This window comes from Dysidea avara, chromosome 5, assembly GCF_963678975.1.
Source record: "Dysidea avara chromosome 5, odDysAvar1.4, whole genome shotgun sequence".
In the NCBI taxonomy this organism is placed as follows: Eukaryota; Metazoa; Porifera; class Demospongiae; order Dictyoceratida; family Dysideidae; genus Dysidea; species Dysidea avara.
Genome location: NC_089276.1, coordinates 2,557,906 through 2,573,887, shown reverse-complemented (window position 1 = coordinate 2,573,887; position 15,982 = coordinate 2,557,906). Strand labels below are relative to the sequence as shown.

At 39.8% G+C, this 15,982-nt stretch overlaps 2 protein-coding genes across 2 annotated transcripts; both read right to left on the bottom strand.

Moving 5' to 3' along the window:
• Positions 1-537: 537 nt before the first annotated feature.
• Positions 538-2,967, bottom strand: LOC136256937 (uncharacterized). Its single transcript, XM_066050003.1, has 3 exons — positions 2,370-2,967; positions 681-1,476; positions 538-635 (listed from the first exon to the last, which is right to left on the bottom strand). Exons 1-2 carry the CDS (start codon positions 2,782-2,784, stop codon positions 1,223-1,225), a joined length of 669 nt encoding a protein of 222 aa, XP_065906075.1. The 5' UTR covers positions 2,785-2,967; the 3' UTR covers positions 538-635; positions 681-1,222.
• Positions 2,968-2,979: 12 nt separating this feature from the next.
• LOC136256935 (calphotin-like) lies at positions 2,980-5,375 on the bottom strand. Its single transcript, XM_066050002.1, has 4 exons — positions 5,257-5,375; positions 4,886-5,194; positions 3,529-4,830; positions 2,980-3,471 (listed from the first exon to the last, which is right to left on the bottom strand). The coding sequence occupies exons 1-4, from the start codon at positions 5,327-5,329 to the stop codon at positions 3,317-3,319; spliced, it is 1,839 nt and encodes a 612-aa protein (XP_065906074.1). The 5' UTR covers positions 5,330-5,375; the 3' UTR covers positions 2,980-3,316.
• Between the last annotated feature and the right edge of the window lie 10,607 nt (positions 5,376-15,982).

Sequence of the window (15,982 nt, the reverse complement as noted above, 5' to 3'; positions counted from 1 at the left end):
CTTGTGTGACGTATCAGCTGCAAGTCTGAAGAGTTAAAAGGAGGAGCTATGATAAATTAAAAACAAACAACTGATATAGATGACATTCTGAGGGACTTTGGAACACCCCCCCCCAGAAAAAGTGTCTTAATTGAGATATGATATTACACTATTTTTAACTTTTGAGTTGCAGTACACCATCTTAGCTGGGGCTATGGCCTAAGTATAGGTTCAATATCTATCATCGGCCTTATTTTCTTCGTTGAAGGATACCGAGGACGACAGAGTTAGGGCAGCATGGAGCTAAGGTAAAATTTCTGTAACTTTTTGTACATAACCTCGTTCCAGAACTTATCATCATAGTAGATTCGATGAATTACTAAGGTCTGGCTGTCATGAGGTGTGTACACAACAAAATCACACCAACTTCGTCATAAGATGTGCAGCTGGCCTTGCACTTGATAGTAATAGTTGTGCTTGGGTTTGAAGTGATACGTTCCATCTGTGTCAGTCAAAAAGAAAGAAGATTTCTGGCATAGATCTTTCACTGATGTATCTCTTGCTAGGAATGGACGCTTGATCTCGAGTAACCCCAAGGGATCATCTGCTGATGGGTCATAAACCAATCCATCAGGTGATGCTCCAAGCCATGCATCCTATAATGTGAAGTATTTACATGCATGCATATTTCATACTTTTACCTTCAGGTCTACATGTAACCCAGTCTGGTAACAGTGGCATCTGGATGGTGTTTTGATTTGAGGTATTCAGTGTATGCAGCTCTGGCTATTCCTTCTTTGATGCAGCCATATCGCATTGCTGGTATCTCCCTTGTTGATGAATACAAGATATGGACTGTCAGTGGACCAAACTCAGCTCTTTGCTTACACACTTCACCAAAATGAGAGGCTGTTATCCGTATCTTGCGTTGTTTTCCCCATTCACCTGAAGGATCATTAGCCTGCTGTGTTGTCCGTAGAGCCAATTGCTGTTGCTGCTGCTCAGTAACCACCAATCGAGGCAAATATTCTCTACATAGCACCTGCAATTCATTGATGGTAACATCTACGTGTGCTGCTGCAACACCATATGATGTATCTTGATTGCTGGGGACCAATTTACTTATTAACCGTTTCCGCTTGTACTTTACCAGTACTTTTCTAGCACTGTCCAAGGTATGCTTCCGTTTTCTTCTGTTGCCATGTGTGTCCACTACATCCAGTGCAGGTATGTTAAAGCCCAGTCATCTCCACACTTGTGCAATCCAGTCAGGGCCACATTGGACTCTGAGTGCAGCAGCAATGCAACGATGCTGAAAAGACCCAGATTGTACGCGGTTAAAATATTTTCCACCATCCATCTTGCAGCGGATTGACATGTAGTTTTCACACAGGTTGGTGGTTTTATTACGGATCAACTGTGCAGCTTTTGAAACAATTCGATCTGCTAGAGTGTCTACTGCCTGAATCAATCCAGCTGGCATCATTTCAAATAATTCTGTAAAAACAAGTGGGTAATATGTAATTGTGGGAATATTGTGTGCTATACTGGTGTGACTATTCTATTCAAACACTCGGGAAGTAGGGTCATACTAGAATGGAAAAATCCTCAGGGTCTAAATGTATTACTACCCTTTGTTGATATAAACTCCTCCCTACACATGTAGATATAATTACTGTGGGTCTTGTGGTGTATATATTTAGTGGTGTGAGAACACTGATTTAGTAAATCACCACATGTGGCATGCCATTGTTAGTAGTGTGTTTGTGGGTAGCAGAGACAAATATAACATTTTGCAGTAGACTGGTCATGATGTCCTGTCATATGTGCAGGCTTGATCCAGACAGAGTGGGAGATTTCAACTAAGAGTCAGATTATTAATTCTAGTATCAACTGTTCACATCATTCATAGCTCTTGTTGTGAGCTACTGTAACATTGCTAATTGAATGGGAGTAGCCTAGTATATTCATGGCCACCCCCCTTTGGGGTTGTAAGAATGAATTGTCTCCTAGTAACCAAGTAGTAGTTATGATTAGCAGTGCAAGCCATAAACAAACTGTTTCCTTAGGCTCCATCCCTTTTCTTTTGATAGCTAGGATGTTATGTGTGAGCAAACTGATTTATGGTCTGACACAGAGGTTATATGTATGGAAAATTGTCACAGAGGCTATTTGTACGGCAAATATCTGGTACCAACTTATATTTGTCTCTGCACGGTGTATAGTGGTGTGTACACTATGTTGGGTTGATATAAAACCTGGACCTGGGACCAAGGACCCGGGACTTGTATAGACTGAGGATTTGTATAAATACCGTGACGTATATAAAATTAGGGTCCCAGCAGTCCTTGGTCCCTGGGTCCACTGTTTATACCTACCCATTATGTTACCTTCATTTTCTTTGCCTGCATTCTTGCAGAAACTAGATCTGCAGTTCTTATGATCTCCAAAGCAGTGGTGTGGACAGTTCCGCAGATCATGGGGAAGAGCTGCTACATCATTGGAGGAACTGTGTTGTCGGATGGCACACTTCATACCCCTACAAATACGCTGGATTCTAGCTGGAGTCAAGCCATGTTTTCCAGAATAACCAGCATTCTCTTTTGTTATCTTCTCAAGACCACTTCTAAAACACTTGATGGCGTGGTTGGCACATTCAACTTTATGAACCCCAAGACCGTATGGAACATTGATGGTAACTGACAAGTAAACAGATGAATCGCCATCTCCAATCATGTATATATATCGCAAGCCATGCATAGCCTCTGACTTTTTAAAGCCTTCCACTATAATGTCAGTCTCCATAGAACAGGACGATTGTGACCAGTTTTTAAAGCACAGATGAGGAACTTCAATACCCTTCCTGGTTGCAACAGCACAAATGGAGCAGTATTTGTTACGTACACCGATGAAAAGAAGTTTCTTTGTGTATGCCCCAAATATTACACCCACTCCAGATTTGGCATTATACGAGTGCTTATGGGCTCGTTTGCTCCACCCTCCATTTACGACTACCGTACATGCTGGTACCTTGTCATCACCATGTGTACAGCCAATTTCTAAGGCATGATTGTATTCTTCTCTCCCAGCAATCATGATTTCTTCAGTGGCTATTCTTTCAAATCCATTGCCAAGTTCCCTTTCAAACTCTACAAAGCTGTGCGGTGACAATGCTGGTATGTTCATTGTTGTCAACTGCTCTGCTAAATGATCACCACCACCTCCAGTAGCAATTTGTCCAAGAACTGCTCCCACATTGACTGTATAATGATTCTTTTCTCCTATTTGAATTGAGTTTGATATGTACATCTTCATTATCTTCCCACACTAGCAGCACTTAGCAACCAACACAGAACATAGACCTCTCATTGCAGTTTCTTGGAAACTGCATCTGCTGGCCACAAACTGCTGCATGTCTAGTCAGTTCCTGTACATAATCACCAAGAAGTGACAGTGAAACAACCCTGCTTCCTGCAGTTGAATAATGAGCACCTAAAGGTGAAACAATTATGTATACTTACGATTTCTACTGTTTACTAGTTTAGTTACCTTGTGCTAGTAATCTTCTGTTTTCTTCTACAGAGGTCGAGGATGCTTGGATACCGACAACACATGACACTGGTGGCGGCACATGTGGGAACACAGGAGTAGATGCAGCTGGTAACATTGGTGGTGGCACATGTGGGAACACAGCGGGTGACATAGCAGTGGGTAGCAATGGTGGTGGCACATGTGGGAACACAGGGGGCAACATAGCAGTGCCTGTGGGTAGCAATGGTGGTGGCAGATGTGGGAACACAGGAGTAGATACAGCAGGTAACATTGGCAGTGGCACATGTGGGAATACAGGGGGTGACATGGCATTGGGTAGCAATGGTGGTGGGAGCACAGGTCTTGACAACACAAGGGCACACACAGTGGATGACACAGCAGGTAGTACTGGTAGGCTTGACAATACAGGGGTACACACAGCAGGTAGTACTGGTGGGCTTGACAACACAGGGGCACACACAATAGATGACACAGCAGGTATTACTGGTAGGCTTGACAATACAGGGGTATGCACAGCAGGTAGTACTGGTGGGCTTGACAACACAGGGGCACACACAATAGATGACACTGCAGGTGGGCTAGGAGTAAACACAGTGGATGACACAGCAGGTAATTCTGGTGGACTCGATAACGCATTGGTACACAAAATTGATGACACAGCAGGTAGTACTGGTGGGCTTGACAACACAGGGGTACACACAGTGGATGACACAGCAGGTAGTACTGGTAGGCTTGACAATACAGGGGTACGCACAGCAGGTAGTACTGGTGGGCTTGACAACATAGGGGCACACACAATAGATGACACAGCAGGTAGTACTGGTAGGCTTGACAATACAGGGGTACGCACAGTAGGTAGTACTGGTGGGACTGACAACACAGGGGCACACACAATCGATGACACAGCAGGTAATTCTGGTGGACTTGATAACGCATTGGTACACACAGTGGATGACACAGCAGGTAGTACTCTTAGGCTTGACAATACAGGGGTACGCACAGCAGGTAGTACTGGTGGGCCTGACAACACAGGGGCACACACAATAGATGACACTGCAGGTGGGCTAGGAGTAAACACAGTGGATGACACAGCAGGTAATTCTGGTGGACTTGATAACGTATTGGTACACAAAATTGATGACACAGCAGGTAATCCTGGTGGGCTTGACAACACATTGGTACATAAAACGGACGACACAGCAGGTAGTACTGGACGGCTTGACATCACAGGGGTACATTCCACAGATGATGCAGCAGGTGATACTGGTAGCTTAGGAGGAGTAGATACATTGGGAACATCTGTACATGTATTAGGCAAAGTATGTTACATACTGTAATATAGCATGTGACAAACCTTGTAACACAGGTGGAGGTAACAGTGAAGATGATATGGTAGACAGAGACATAGCTGGCTCCACTGAAGTAATTGGAGTTGAAATGCATGTTATTGCTATTGTTGTTACAGGATTGGAGACAACATTTGTGATCTCTAGGAGTCCTGACAGCATAGGAGTACACTCAGTGAATGACACAGGTATCACTGAAGTAAATGGTATTGAAATACCTGTTGTTATTGCAGTTGGTATTACAGGATTAGAGGCAACATTTGTAGTCTGATGAGACAACAGCACAGCATGCCCATCACTAGAAAATGATGGACTATCTAAAATATAGATTGCATACACAATTTCATTAATATAACTATTGTTATGCTATTACAATTACCTGAATCCTTATAAAACCATCTATTCTTACAGGCAAATACCAAAAGGTGATTGCGCTTCATTCTTCTACCCATTTCAGCTGCCTGTAGCAGCTGGCTTTCCCTCTAGCATCATTCTACTACTCAGTTTTGGCAGCAGGTATTGGTTCTTGCCGCCCAATACAAAGGCGCGCACTGAGTGCAAAGTAGGCTTTCCGTGTTTGTTTGTTGTAACAGTAGCCGGCTCAAGCGTAACCACAAACATGATTCAGTAATTACTGTGAACAAGCATTGTATGGCTTCACATTATTACTTCAGCGCCACCTTAAAACAAACAACAGATATAGATGACATTCTGAGGGACTTTGGAACACACCCCCAGAAAAAGTGTATTAATTGAGATATGGTATTACACTATTTTTAACTGGTATAGTAACTTTTAAAATACAAAATGTGGCCATTTTATTAGGATATTTGACTGCTCTATTACAGTATTTCGATCTGAATCTTTAATAACTTTGCAAATTGACACAAGATTATTCTTAATTGTCTGAATAAACTTGACCAGTTTCTGGAAACCTCAGAAACTCCCCTGGATTCACCCCTGACTATTCTGTAGGACTCCCACATTACACAGTAATAAAAACCCACACATCATATACTTGACAACACATCAGTTTGATAAATTTAGACCACGTCAAGATGAAATACTCAAATTTCATTGGCTAATTACATATCCTGGAGATCCCTGTTTATGTCTTAAAGATCTCTGTCTCTGGGGCAATAAAAAACATTGGCAATGCATGGGCATTTAACTGGATAGAACTTGATAGCTAGGGTTATTACAAGTTACAGGGAGGTGTATTGGGCTTGTTTCTAGACTACCAATGAATGCTGCATTTCTCTTGTAACAAGCAGCAGTGAAAGTACAACAACAAGCTGTGGTCTAAATAAATTTGACATTGAAACACAAGGTTCTACAGAATTTAGAAACCTCAGGCCTTGTGGTGGCACCCTTGCTTTGCTCAGGCACCACAACACAAGACCTTTCAGGTTTCTAAATTCTGTAGAATCCTGTGTTTTGATGTATAACAATTATAAACCTACCATAGACTCTAAGAGTAGCATTATCAGATACCACTGGTCCACTGCACTATTATGATCAGAGGAAACAATACAATAATAAATGCCTTCGTCTTCTTTAATAAGTCTGTAAACCAGTTTTGGTGATGTGACATTCACTGCTCTGTTAGAGGGTCTTATCCAACTATTGTTGGATGGCTGATACTTCTCCCATCGATAGTACAGCTGACTAACCCCAACAGCTGTGCAGTACATTACCATCTTATTCGTGTCACCTGCTCTGATAGCAATTGACACTGGATGTTTAGTGATATTTGGATGAGCTGTATATAGTTGTAATAGTCCATTACAATGATATACAAGTGATACTTACTGATGACAGTCAGCCAAGCACACTTTGTTACACTTCCACACTAATTTGTAGCTACACAACAATACTCTCCTTCATCTGGTAATTGAACACTGGGAATTTCTAGACTATATAACTATTGTAACTCCACCAATAATGCTTTTATGAATGTAAGTCTGAACTGTATTTGGATGAAGACTGCTACCATTTGGTTTGTTCCAGTCATAAGATAACAATCCAAAGCTCAAAGCTAAACAGTAAGAATTAACTGTCTGTCCCAATAATACAGTGGTGTATATACTGGTGGCTCAATCATTTCTGGACAAGGAATTATAAAATAGACAAGAAATACATTATAAGTAACAAATAATAAATTGTAATGTAGCCACGTAGCCAACATCAAATGTATTAAATAATAACTATGGTATACCATACAATGTGTTTACTGAAGAAACACAATCAGGTTTATAAACCAGTAACTAAAGAACACTGACAAAGTAAGGGGAAATTGATGTAGATTTGTGAAAACAAACCAACATGATAGTACCCACAAGGTGAGTACAGATATACAATCACCTATATCCTCTCTGCTTTCAACATTCTTGCAAACCAAATTTTTTAGTTTGCATGAGGTAATCTAACAGAGCAGTATGGGAGAAACACACTCTCAGTACTATATGACACATGTACAATCAAGTGCTGCCACGATATATTGAAGCCTGGTAAACTTTAGTAGCTTTTACTTGTGGTCAGCTTGAATTTTAACTTACAATGATGATTATACATATGTTTGGCTTGTAAATGTTACAGTTAGTTCTATATCATGATATATTTATTGTGATATATACCTTGGTGATATGATATAGAGTTTTTCTTTATCGCGGCAGCACTAGTACAATTCTATGGATTGTGACATGCTTTTGAGCTACAAAAAGCAAGAAACATGGGAGACAAAAAGAGTTGGAAATAGACTGACTTCTAGGCCTCAGCATTATAAAGTGGTCTAGTCAGCATGTCCCAAAATCTTTGTTTGTATTTAGGACTTAAAAAGAAACCATTTATAATATGTAGCGATGTATATGCAGAAGACAAAAATTGGTCAGAGTTTAGTTCCATTTGCTTCTGCAATATAGCAAATGGGATAATGAATGTCTGTAACTGTGTAGATGAAAAGTATCCATTTACTTATAAATTAAATTCACAATGAAAATCATACAATGTTTATACCTACCTTGTACATGGTCAGCAGCAAGTGATGCTACTTGTCCAGCTATATTCTCAGCAACACAGTAATACTTTCCACTGTAGTAACCAACTGCTCTGTTGATTTGTAACCTACTAGTGACAATATTCTTTGATCTGGTGATAGTATCTGTGGCTTTTGCAGGGAGTGAGTGACCATCCTTCTTCCAAACAACTTTCATATATCCAAAGCTTTGAAATGAGCACTTGAACACAGCAGATTGAAATATACCAACAATTGCAGCACTTGGATGTGTAAACACCACAGGTAGGGATACTACAGTATGTACAGTATGACAAATTATTAATACTGTCTGAGGAATAATTGTCATACACATGAAAAGACAATTTCAATTGATGAAGTAAGTTGTCCTACACTTGCAGGAGTCACGAGGATGATGTTCAATTCTATGTGTAGGACAACTTTACTTCAAACTTCAGCAGTTTGAGTTTGTATGGCATGTATTTCCAACAATATAAATTGTGCCACACCCTTGAATAGTACCACAATGAGGTACATTTCGAAGGGTTTTATCCGGGCTTGTTTACTTGAATGTACCATGCCTCAAATAACACCACACTCACCAGGGGCGGATCCAGGAGCTGGCAAGGGGAGGGGCACAAACAGGCCAAGTTGTAGATAGATGGTTAGGGAGAGCCAGATTCTCTTGTTAGTTGCTGCATTTTTGAAGCAGTAAATAATCACCTCTTAGTAGTGTCTCATTTTTGATTTTGCCATTTTGATCTTTTCAGGTAGTTGTGAAGTCTTAAAAGCTGCTCTGAATGTCTTAACCACAAACAACAGCAACACGATAATTATTTTAGAGGCGCTTAGTACGCACGGAGGTGCTGGGTGACAATTTCAGAGCTATTTTGGCTTTGGTTCTCTTTGGTTTCAAATGGAATTGTAATAAAATGTGCATATTTTCATGAGTTTATAATGGACTCAGGGACGTACGCAGGAATTTTGAAAAGGGGTTTCCACTACAGACTACCGGTTAATGACTGTTATATTAGAGTAGTTTACATGGTCTCAGTAGCTGGTTACCTTTATACCAGTTAACTTACAAGTACAGGATGAGGAGCATCAATATCATTGGTAGCGTTACATATCAAGTTAACCTTTTCTCCTTCAAATGATGTAGTAGATTTGACTATACTACTAGTTGGAGGACCTGTGTGAGAAGATATTCTTGTGCACATTAGTTTCCTGCTTAAGGGAAGCTCCAGGAATTTTGTGACAGGTTTCCAAATAATCTGTTGCATACACACTTAAACCTAGAAAGGGGTGGGGAACTGAAAATTACGTATTCCAAGATTAAATCTGGCAACAATTTTTTCACCAAAAAGCTACTTAAAGCTGACATTTTAAACATAATAATTTTGGAATTGGTTCATATAGGCTACTTTTAATGTGTGGCATATCAGAAGCAGTCTGAGGAATTAAAAGGAGGAGCCATGAAAAGTTTAAAGCATGCAACAGACATAGATGACATTCTGGGGGATTTGGAACACACTCCCAGAAAAATTGTCTTAATTGAGATATGATTTTACACTATTTTTAACTGGTACAGTAACTTTTAAAATACAAAATGTGGCCATTTTAATAGGATAGTTGACTGCTCTATTAGAGTATTTCTATCTGAATCTTTAATAACTTTGCAAATTGATGCGAGATCATTCTTAATTGTCTGAATAAACTTTACCAGTTTCTGGAAACCTCAGAAACTCCCCTGGATTCATCCCCGATTGTTCTGTAGGACTCCCACATTACATGGTAATAAAAACCCATACATCATAATATTATACTTGACAACACATCAATTTAATAAAATTTAGACCACAGCAAGATGATATACTCAAATTTCATTGGCTACCTACATGTACCTAAATCCTGGAGATCCCTGTTTATGTCTTAATAGATCTGTGTCTCTGGGGCGATACAAAACATTGGCAACACATGGGAATTTATATTAGCTGGATAAAACTGGATAGCTAGTGTCATTACAAGTTACAGTGTGGTGTATTGGGCATGTTTCTACTAATGAATGCTGCATTTCTCTTGTAACAAGCAACTGTGAAGGTACAACAAGCAGCAGTGAAAGTACAACAATGAGCTTTGGTCTAAATAAGTTAGACATTGAAACACAAGGTTGTACAGAATTTAGAAACCCTCAGGCCCTGTGGTAGTACCCTCACTTTGCTCAGGTGCCACAACATAGGACCTTTCAGGTTTCTAAATTCTGCAGAACCCTGTGTTTCGATGTATAACTATTACATAAACCTACCATAGACTCTAAGAGTAGCATTATCAGATACCACTGCACTATTATGATCAGTGGAAACAATACAATGATAAATGCCTTCATCTTCTTCTTTAATAATTCTGTAAACCAGTTTTGGTGATGTGGCATTTACTGCTCTGTTAGAAGGTCTTATCCAACTATTGTTGGATGGTTCATACTTCTCTCATCAATAGTACAGGTGACTAACCCCAACAGCTGTGCAGTACATTACCATCTTATTCGTGTCACCTGCTCTGATAGCAATTGACACTGGATGTTTAGTGAAATTTGGACGAGCTGTATATAGTTGTAATAGTCCATTACAATGATATACAAATGATACTTACTGATGACAGTCAACCACGCACACTTTGTTACACTTCCACACTCATTTGTAGCTACACAACAATACTCTCCTTCATCTGATAGTTGAACACTGGGAATTTCTAGACTAGGAACTATTGTAACTCTACCAATAATGCTTTTGTGAATGTAAGTCTGAACTGTATTTGGATGAAGACTGCTACCATTTGGTTTGTTCCAGTCATAAGATAACAATCCAAAGCTCAAAGCTAAACAGTAAGAATTAGCTGTCTGTCCCAATAATACAGTGCATGGTGTTTACTGGTGGCTCAATCATTTCTGGACAAGGAACTATAACATAGACAAGAAATACATTTTAAGTAACAAATAATAAATTGTAATGTAGCCACGTAGCCAACATCAAATGTATTAAATAATAACTACGGTATACCGTACAGTGTGTTTACTGAAGAAACACAGTCAGGTTTATAAACCAGTAATTAAAGAACACTGACAAAGTAAGGGAAAATATATTGATGTAGATTTGTGAAAACAAACCTACATGATAGTACCCACAGGGTGAGTACAGGAATGCAATCACCTAATATTCTCTCTGCATGCTTTCAACATAATTCTTGCAAACCAAATTTTATAGTTTGCATGAGGTAATCTAACAGAATAGTTTGGAAGAAACACACTATATCTCCCAGTACTATATGACACATGTACAATCAAGTGCTGCCACAACATATCGAAACTTGGTAAACATGAGTAACTTTTATTTGTGGTATATACATCCACTTTGAATTTTAACTACCAATGATGATTATGCATATGTTTGGCTTGTAAATGTTACAGTTAGTTCTATCTAATCCAAAACAGCCAAGCTGTAAAAAAAGAGTGCGGCCCTGAGAAAGGCTATGGTGAAAAAAGATGTGAAATCCAAGGTGGCGGCCAAGAAATGGCTGTGATGGTAGGTTAATGGTAAAAATTTTAATAACGACAATTCAGGTGAATTTTGTGCCAAGACCAAGCAGCACCAAATTCACCTGAATTGTTGTTATTAAAATTTTTACCATTAACCTACCATCACAGCCATTTCTTGGCCGCCACCTTGGATTTCACATCTTTTTTCACCATAGCCTTTCTCAGGGCCGCACTCTTTTTTTACAGCTTGGCTGTTTTGGATTAGATTTCACTTCTTTTTGTATTTGTATACCCCAAAGTCGGCCTATGGCCGGCTTTAGGGATTTTTAACCTGTCATTTTTTCTCTACTACAGGAAGAAGAAAAGATGAAGCAGGGTGATTTCTTTGTAGCTGACCTCTCTGCAAGGTGATCCTTCTAGCTGATCTCTATACCGGATAACTTGTTTGTAGCTGAACTCTCTACAGGGTGATTTGTTTGTAGCTGAACTCTCTACAAGGTAACTTCTTCTAGCTGATCTTTCTACAGGGTAATTTGTTTGTAGCTGAATTCTCTACAGGGTGATTTGTTTGCAGCTAAACTGCTGAACTCTCTACAATGTAACTTCTTCTAGCTGAACTCTCTAAGGGTGGCTTGTTTCTAGCTGATCTCTCTACAGGGTGACTTGTTTCTAGCTGAACTCTCTACAGGGTGATTTGTTTGTAGCTGAATTCTCTACAAGGTAACTTCTTCTAGCTGATCTTTCTACAGGGTGAATTGTTTGTAGCTGAATTCTCTACAGGGCAATTTCTTTCCAGCTGAACTCTCTACATGGTAGTTTCTTTGTAGCTGAACTCTCTACAATGTAACTTCTTCTATAGCTGAACTCTCTACAGGGTGACTTGTTTCTAGCTGATCTCTCTACAGTGTAACTTGTTTCTAGCTGAACTCTCTACAGGGTGACTTGTTTGTAGCTGAATTCTCTACAAGGTAACTTCTTCTAGCTGATCTTTCTACAGGGTGATTTGTTTGTAGCTGAATTCTCTACAGGGCAATTTGTTTGCAGCTGAACTCTCTACATGGTAGTTTCTTTGTAGTTGAACTCTCTACAATGTAACTTCTTCTAGCTGAACTCTCTACAGGGTGATTTGTTTGTAGCTGAATTCTCTACAGGGTGATTTGTTTGTAGCTGAACTCTCTACAAGGTAACTTCTTCTATAGCTGATCTTTCTAGAAGGTGATTTGTCTGTAGCTGAATTCTCTACAGGGCAATTTGTTTGCTGCTGAACTCTCTACATGGTAGTTTCTTTGTAGCTGAACTCTCTACAATGTAATTTCTTCTAGCTGAACTCTCTACAGGTGACTTGTTTCTAGCTGATCTCTCTACAGGGTGACTTGTTTCTAGCTGAACTCTCTACAGGGTGATTTGTTTGTAGCTGAACTCTCTACAAGGTAACTTCTTCTTTCTACAGGGTGATTTGTTTGTAGCTGAATTCTCTACAGGGCGATTTGTTTGCAGCTGAACTCTCTGCATGGTAGTTTCTTTGTAGCTGAACTTTCTACAACATAAACTTCTTCTAGCTGAACTCTCTACAGGATGACTTGTTTCTAGCTGATCTCTGTACAGGGTGACTTGTTCCTAGCTGAACTCTCTACAGGTGATTTGTTTGCAGCTGAACTCTCTCACATGGTGGTTTCTTTGTAGCTGAACTCTCTACAATGTAACTTCTTCTAGCTGAACTCTCTACAGGATGACTTGTTTCTAGCTGATCTCTCTACAGGGTGATCTGTTCGTAGCTGAAGTCTGTACAGAGTGGTTTGTTTGCAACTGAACTCTCTTACATGGTGGTTTCTTTGTAGCCGAACTCTCTACAAAGTGACTTCTTCTAGCTGATCTATCTACAGGATGACTTGTTTCTAACTGAACTCTTTACAGTGTGATCTGTTCATAGCGTGAACTTTCTACTGGGTGATTTGTTTGCAGCTAAACTCTTTGCATGATTGTTTCTTTGTAACTGAACTCTCTACAAGGTAACTTCTTCTGGCTGATCTCTCTACTGGATGACTTGTTTCTAACTGAACTCTCTACAGTGTGATCTGTTCATAGCGGAACTTTCTACTGGGTGATTTGTTTGTAGCTAAACTCTTTGCATGATTGTTTCTTTGTAACTGAACTCTCTACAATGTGACTTCTTCTAGCTGATCTCTCTACAGCATGACTTGTTTCTAACTGAACTCTCTATAGTGGATCTGTTCATAGCGGAACTTTCTACTGGGTGATTTGTTTGCAGCTAAACTCTTTGCATGATTGTTTCTTTGTAACTGAACTCTCTACAAGGTAACTTCTTCTAGCTGATCTCTCTACAGGGCAATTTGTTTGTAGCTGAATTCTCTACAGGGTGATTTATTTGAGCTGAACTCTCTACATGATGGCTTCTTTGTAGATGAACTCTCTATTAGGTACCTTCTTCTAGCTGATCTGACTATAGGGTGACTTGTTTGTAGCTGAATTCCCTACAGAATAACTTGCAATGTAATATAACTGAGTAAATTATACATGCAACTGAATGCTTTATTAGGGTGACTGTTCTATTAGAGTATCTCGATCTCGCATTTGCTGCACGTAGTTGCCTTTCGAATCATAACTCAGTGATTTGTAATCCGATTCTTCTGTACTACTGCAAGAACTTTCTATGATGATTATTCCAGCTACATACAGATTTTCAGCTCGTTGCTCTAAGCGGTTTGTCTGGTAGACACGAAAACTAATAATTTTTTTATTCATAAAAATCGATCGCGTAATTTTGACACAGGTTGGGTTTTGTGTCATATCTCCATGGTCTTTATCTCGATTCCTTTCAAACCACAAAAAGGCACTCCTACGATGGTTGCTCCATCTACATATCAATTTTCAACTGATTCCTCCAAGGGGTTTACCCTGTAGGCGTGACAGACCTTCGACCTTATTTTACGAAAATAATCGGTCATAACTCCGTGAATGTTCATCGGATTTCTACCAAAGTTGGTACGGAGATCCGCCTTAATGAGCCCTTTAAGTGTGCCAAATTTCAGCCCAATCCGAGCACGCATTCGTGTTTTATGGCGAATTTTGCGAAGTGTGCGAAATGAAGAAGATGAAGAAGAAAAAAACGAAGAAATTAAAACGAAATTTTGTTCGCTCGTATCTCGGAAATGGCTGGAGCGATTTTCTTCAAATTTGGTATGTAGACTCCCCTAACTGGGCGGCATGTCTCTAGCAAATTTGGTTCCAATCGGATAAGGGATCACAGAGCTACATAGGTGTGAAAATTGCGTTTTCTTTCTTCCTGTTAATATACTCACGGTGTGGCGCGCCGGTGTCACAGTAATATATGTTTCCCCGGGTAACGTGTGTCCCGCACACATATCACTAGGGATCCGTGTTTCCCCGCACACATATCACTAACTCGCTAGCGACCTACAAGTCACAGTGATATGTGTTTCCCTGGGTTATATGTTTCCCCTTTTTAAAGTCATGTGCAACGTATGTAGTGTTAGCAGGGGCGGATCCAGACTATTAAAAAGGGGGTTTCATTTTTGGAATTGCAGCTTCATCCTAGCTGTAAGTTGAAGACCAAAAAAAAAAAAAAAGGTCATCACCTGCTGACAACAGCTGCCCCTCACCATAGACACCCTTACCAACTAAATTTCCTTATTTATATCTAGATACATAACTTGCTACACTGCTCCTCAAAAGACTACTGTGACTGCTCTATTAGAGTATATCGATTTGACTGCTCTATTAGAGTATCTCGAGACATTCCTACCCAAACTTTTCCATTAGCAAAATGCTTCAGAGAGCCATACCTATAATCTAAAGGCAGTATATATAATCTACAGGCAGAAAATATTATGAATTTTATGTGGGAATGTCTCCAAATTGCAGTATTTTTAGCATCTATTTTTCAAAATTTCCTAGGGGATATGCCCCCAGACTCCCTATAGTTCCAGCATGCTTTGCATGCTGTGAAGTGCTTTGCACACCTCTACTCAAGAGATTAGTACCTTGAGTTAGCCCCCCCTTTTATAAATCCTAGATCCGCCCCTGTCAAGGACATCACACTTATTGAGCAGGTCCAGAGAAGAGCAACAAAGTTTATTTTAAATGACTATAGTTCTGATAATTAGTATAGCTAGCTAGTATAATTATTGTATTAGCTTATATAGTAGCTATATAGCTAGTTAGCTAACTATAGCTATATACATGCAATATGCATGCATGGGTGTCTATTAGCTAGATAGCAATATATCTACTGAATGGTTGGATCGCGTACTGTTTGCAACTAGCCATAGGACCTTGGAGTTACTGCACGATGGCTATATCTTAGTGGGAAACACGGATCCCTCAGTGGTGATATATGTGCGGGGAAACACGAATCCCTAGGGATATGTGTGTGCCGGTGAACGAGGCGGTGAAATATTTAAAAAATCGCTACGGGAAACACATATCACTGACAGCTTTTAGTGGGAAACACGGATCCCTAGTGTTATGTGTGCGGGGAAACACGGATCCCTAGGGATATGTGTGCGGGAAACACTTTAC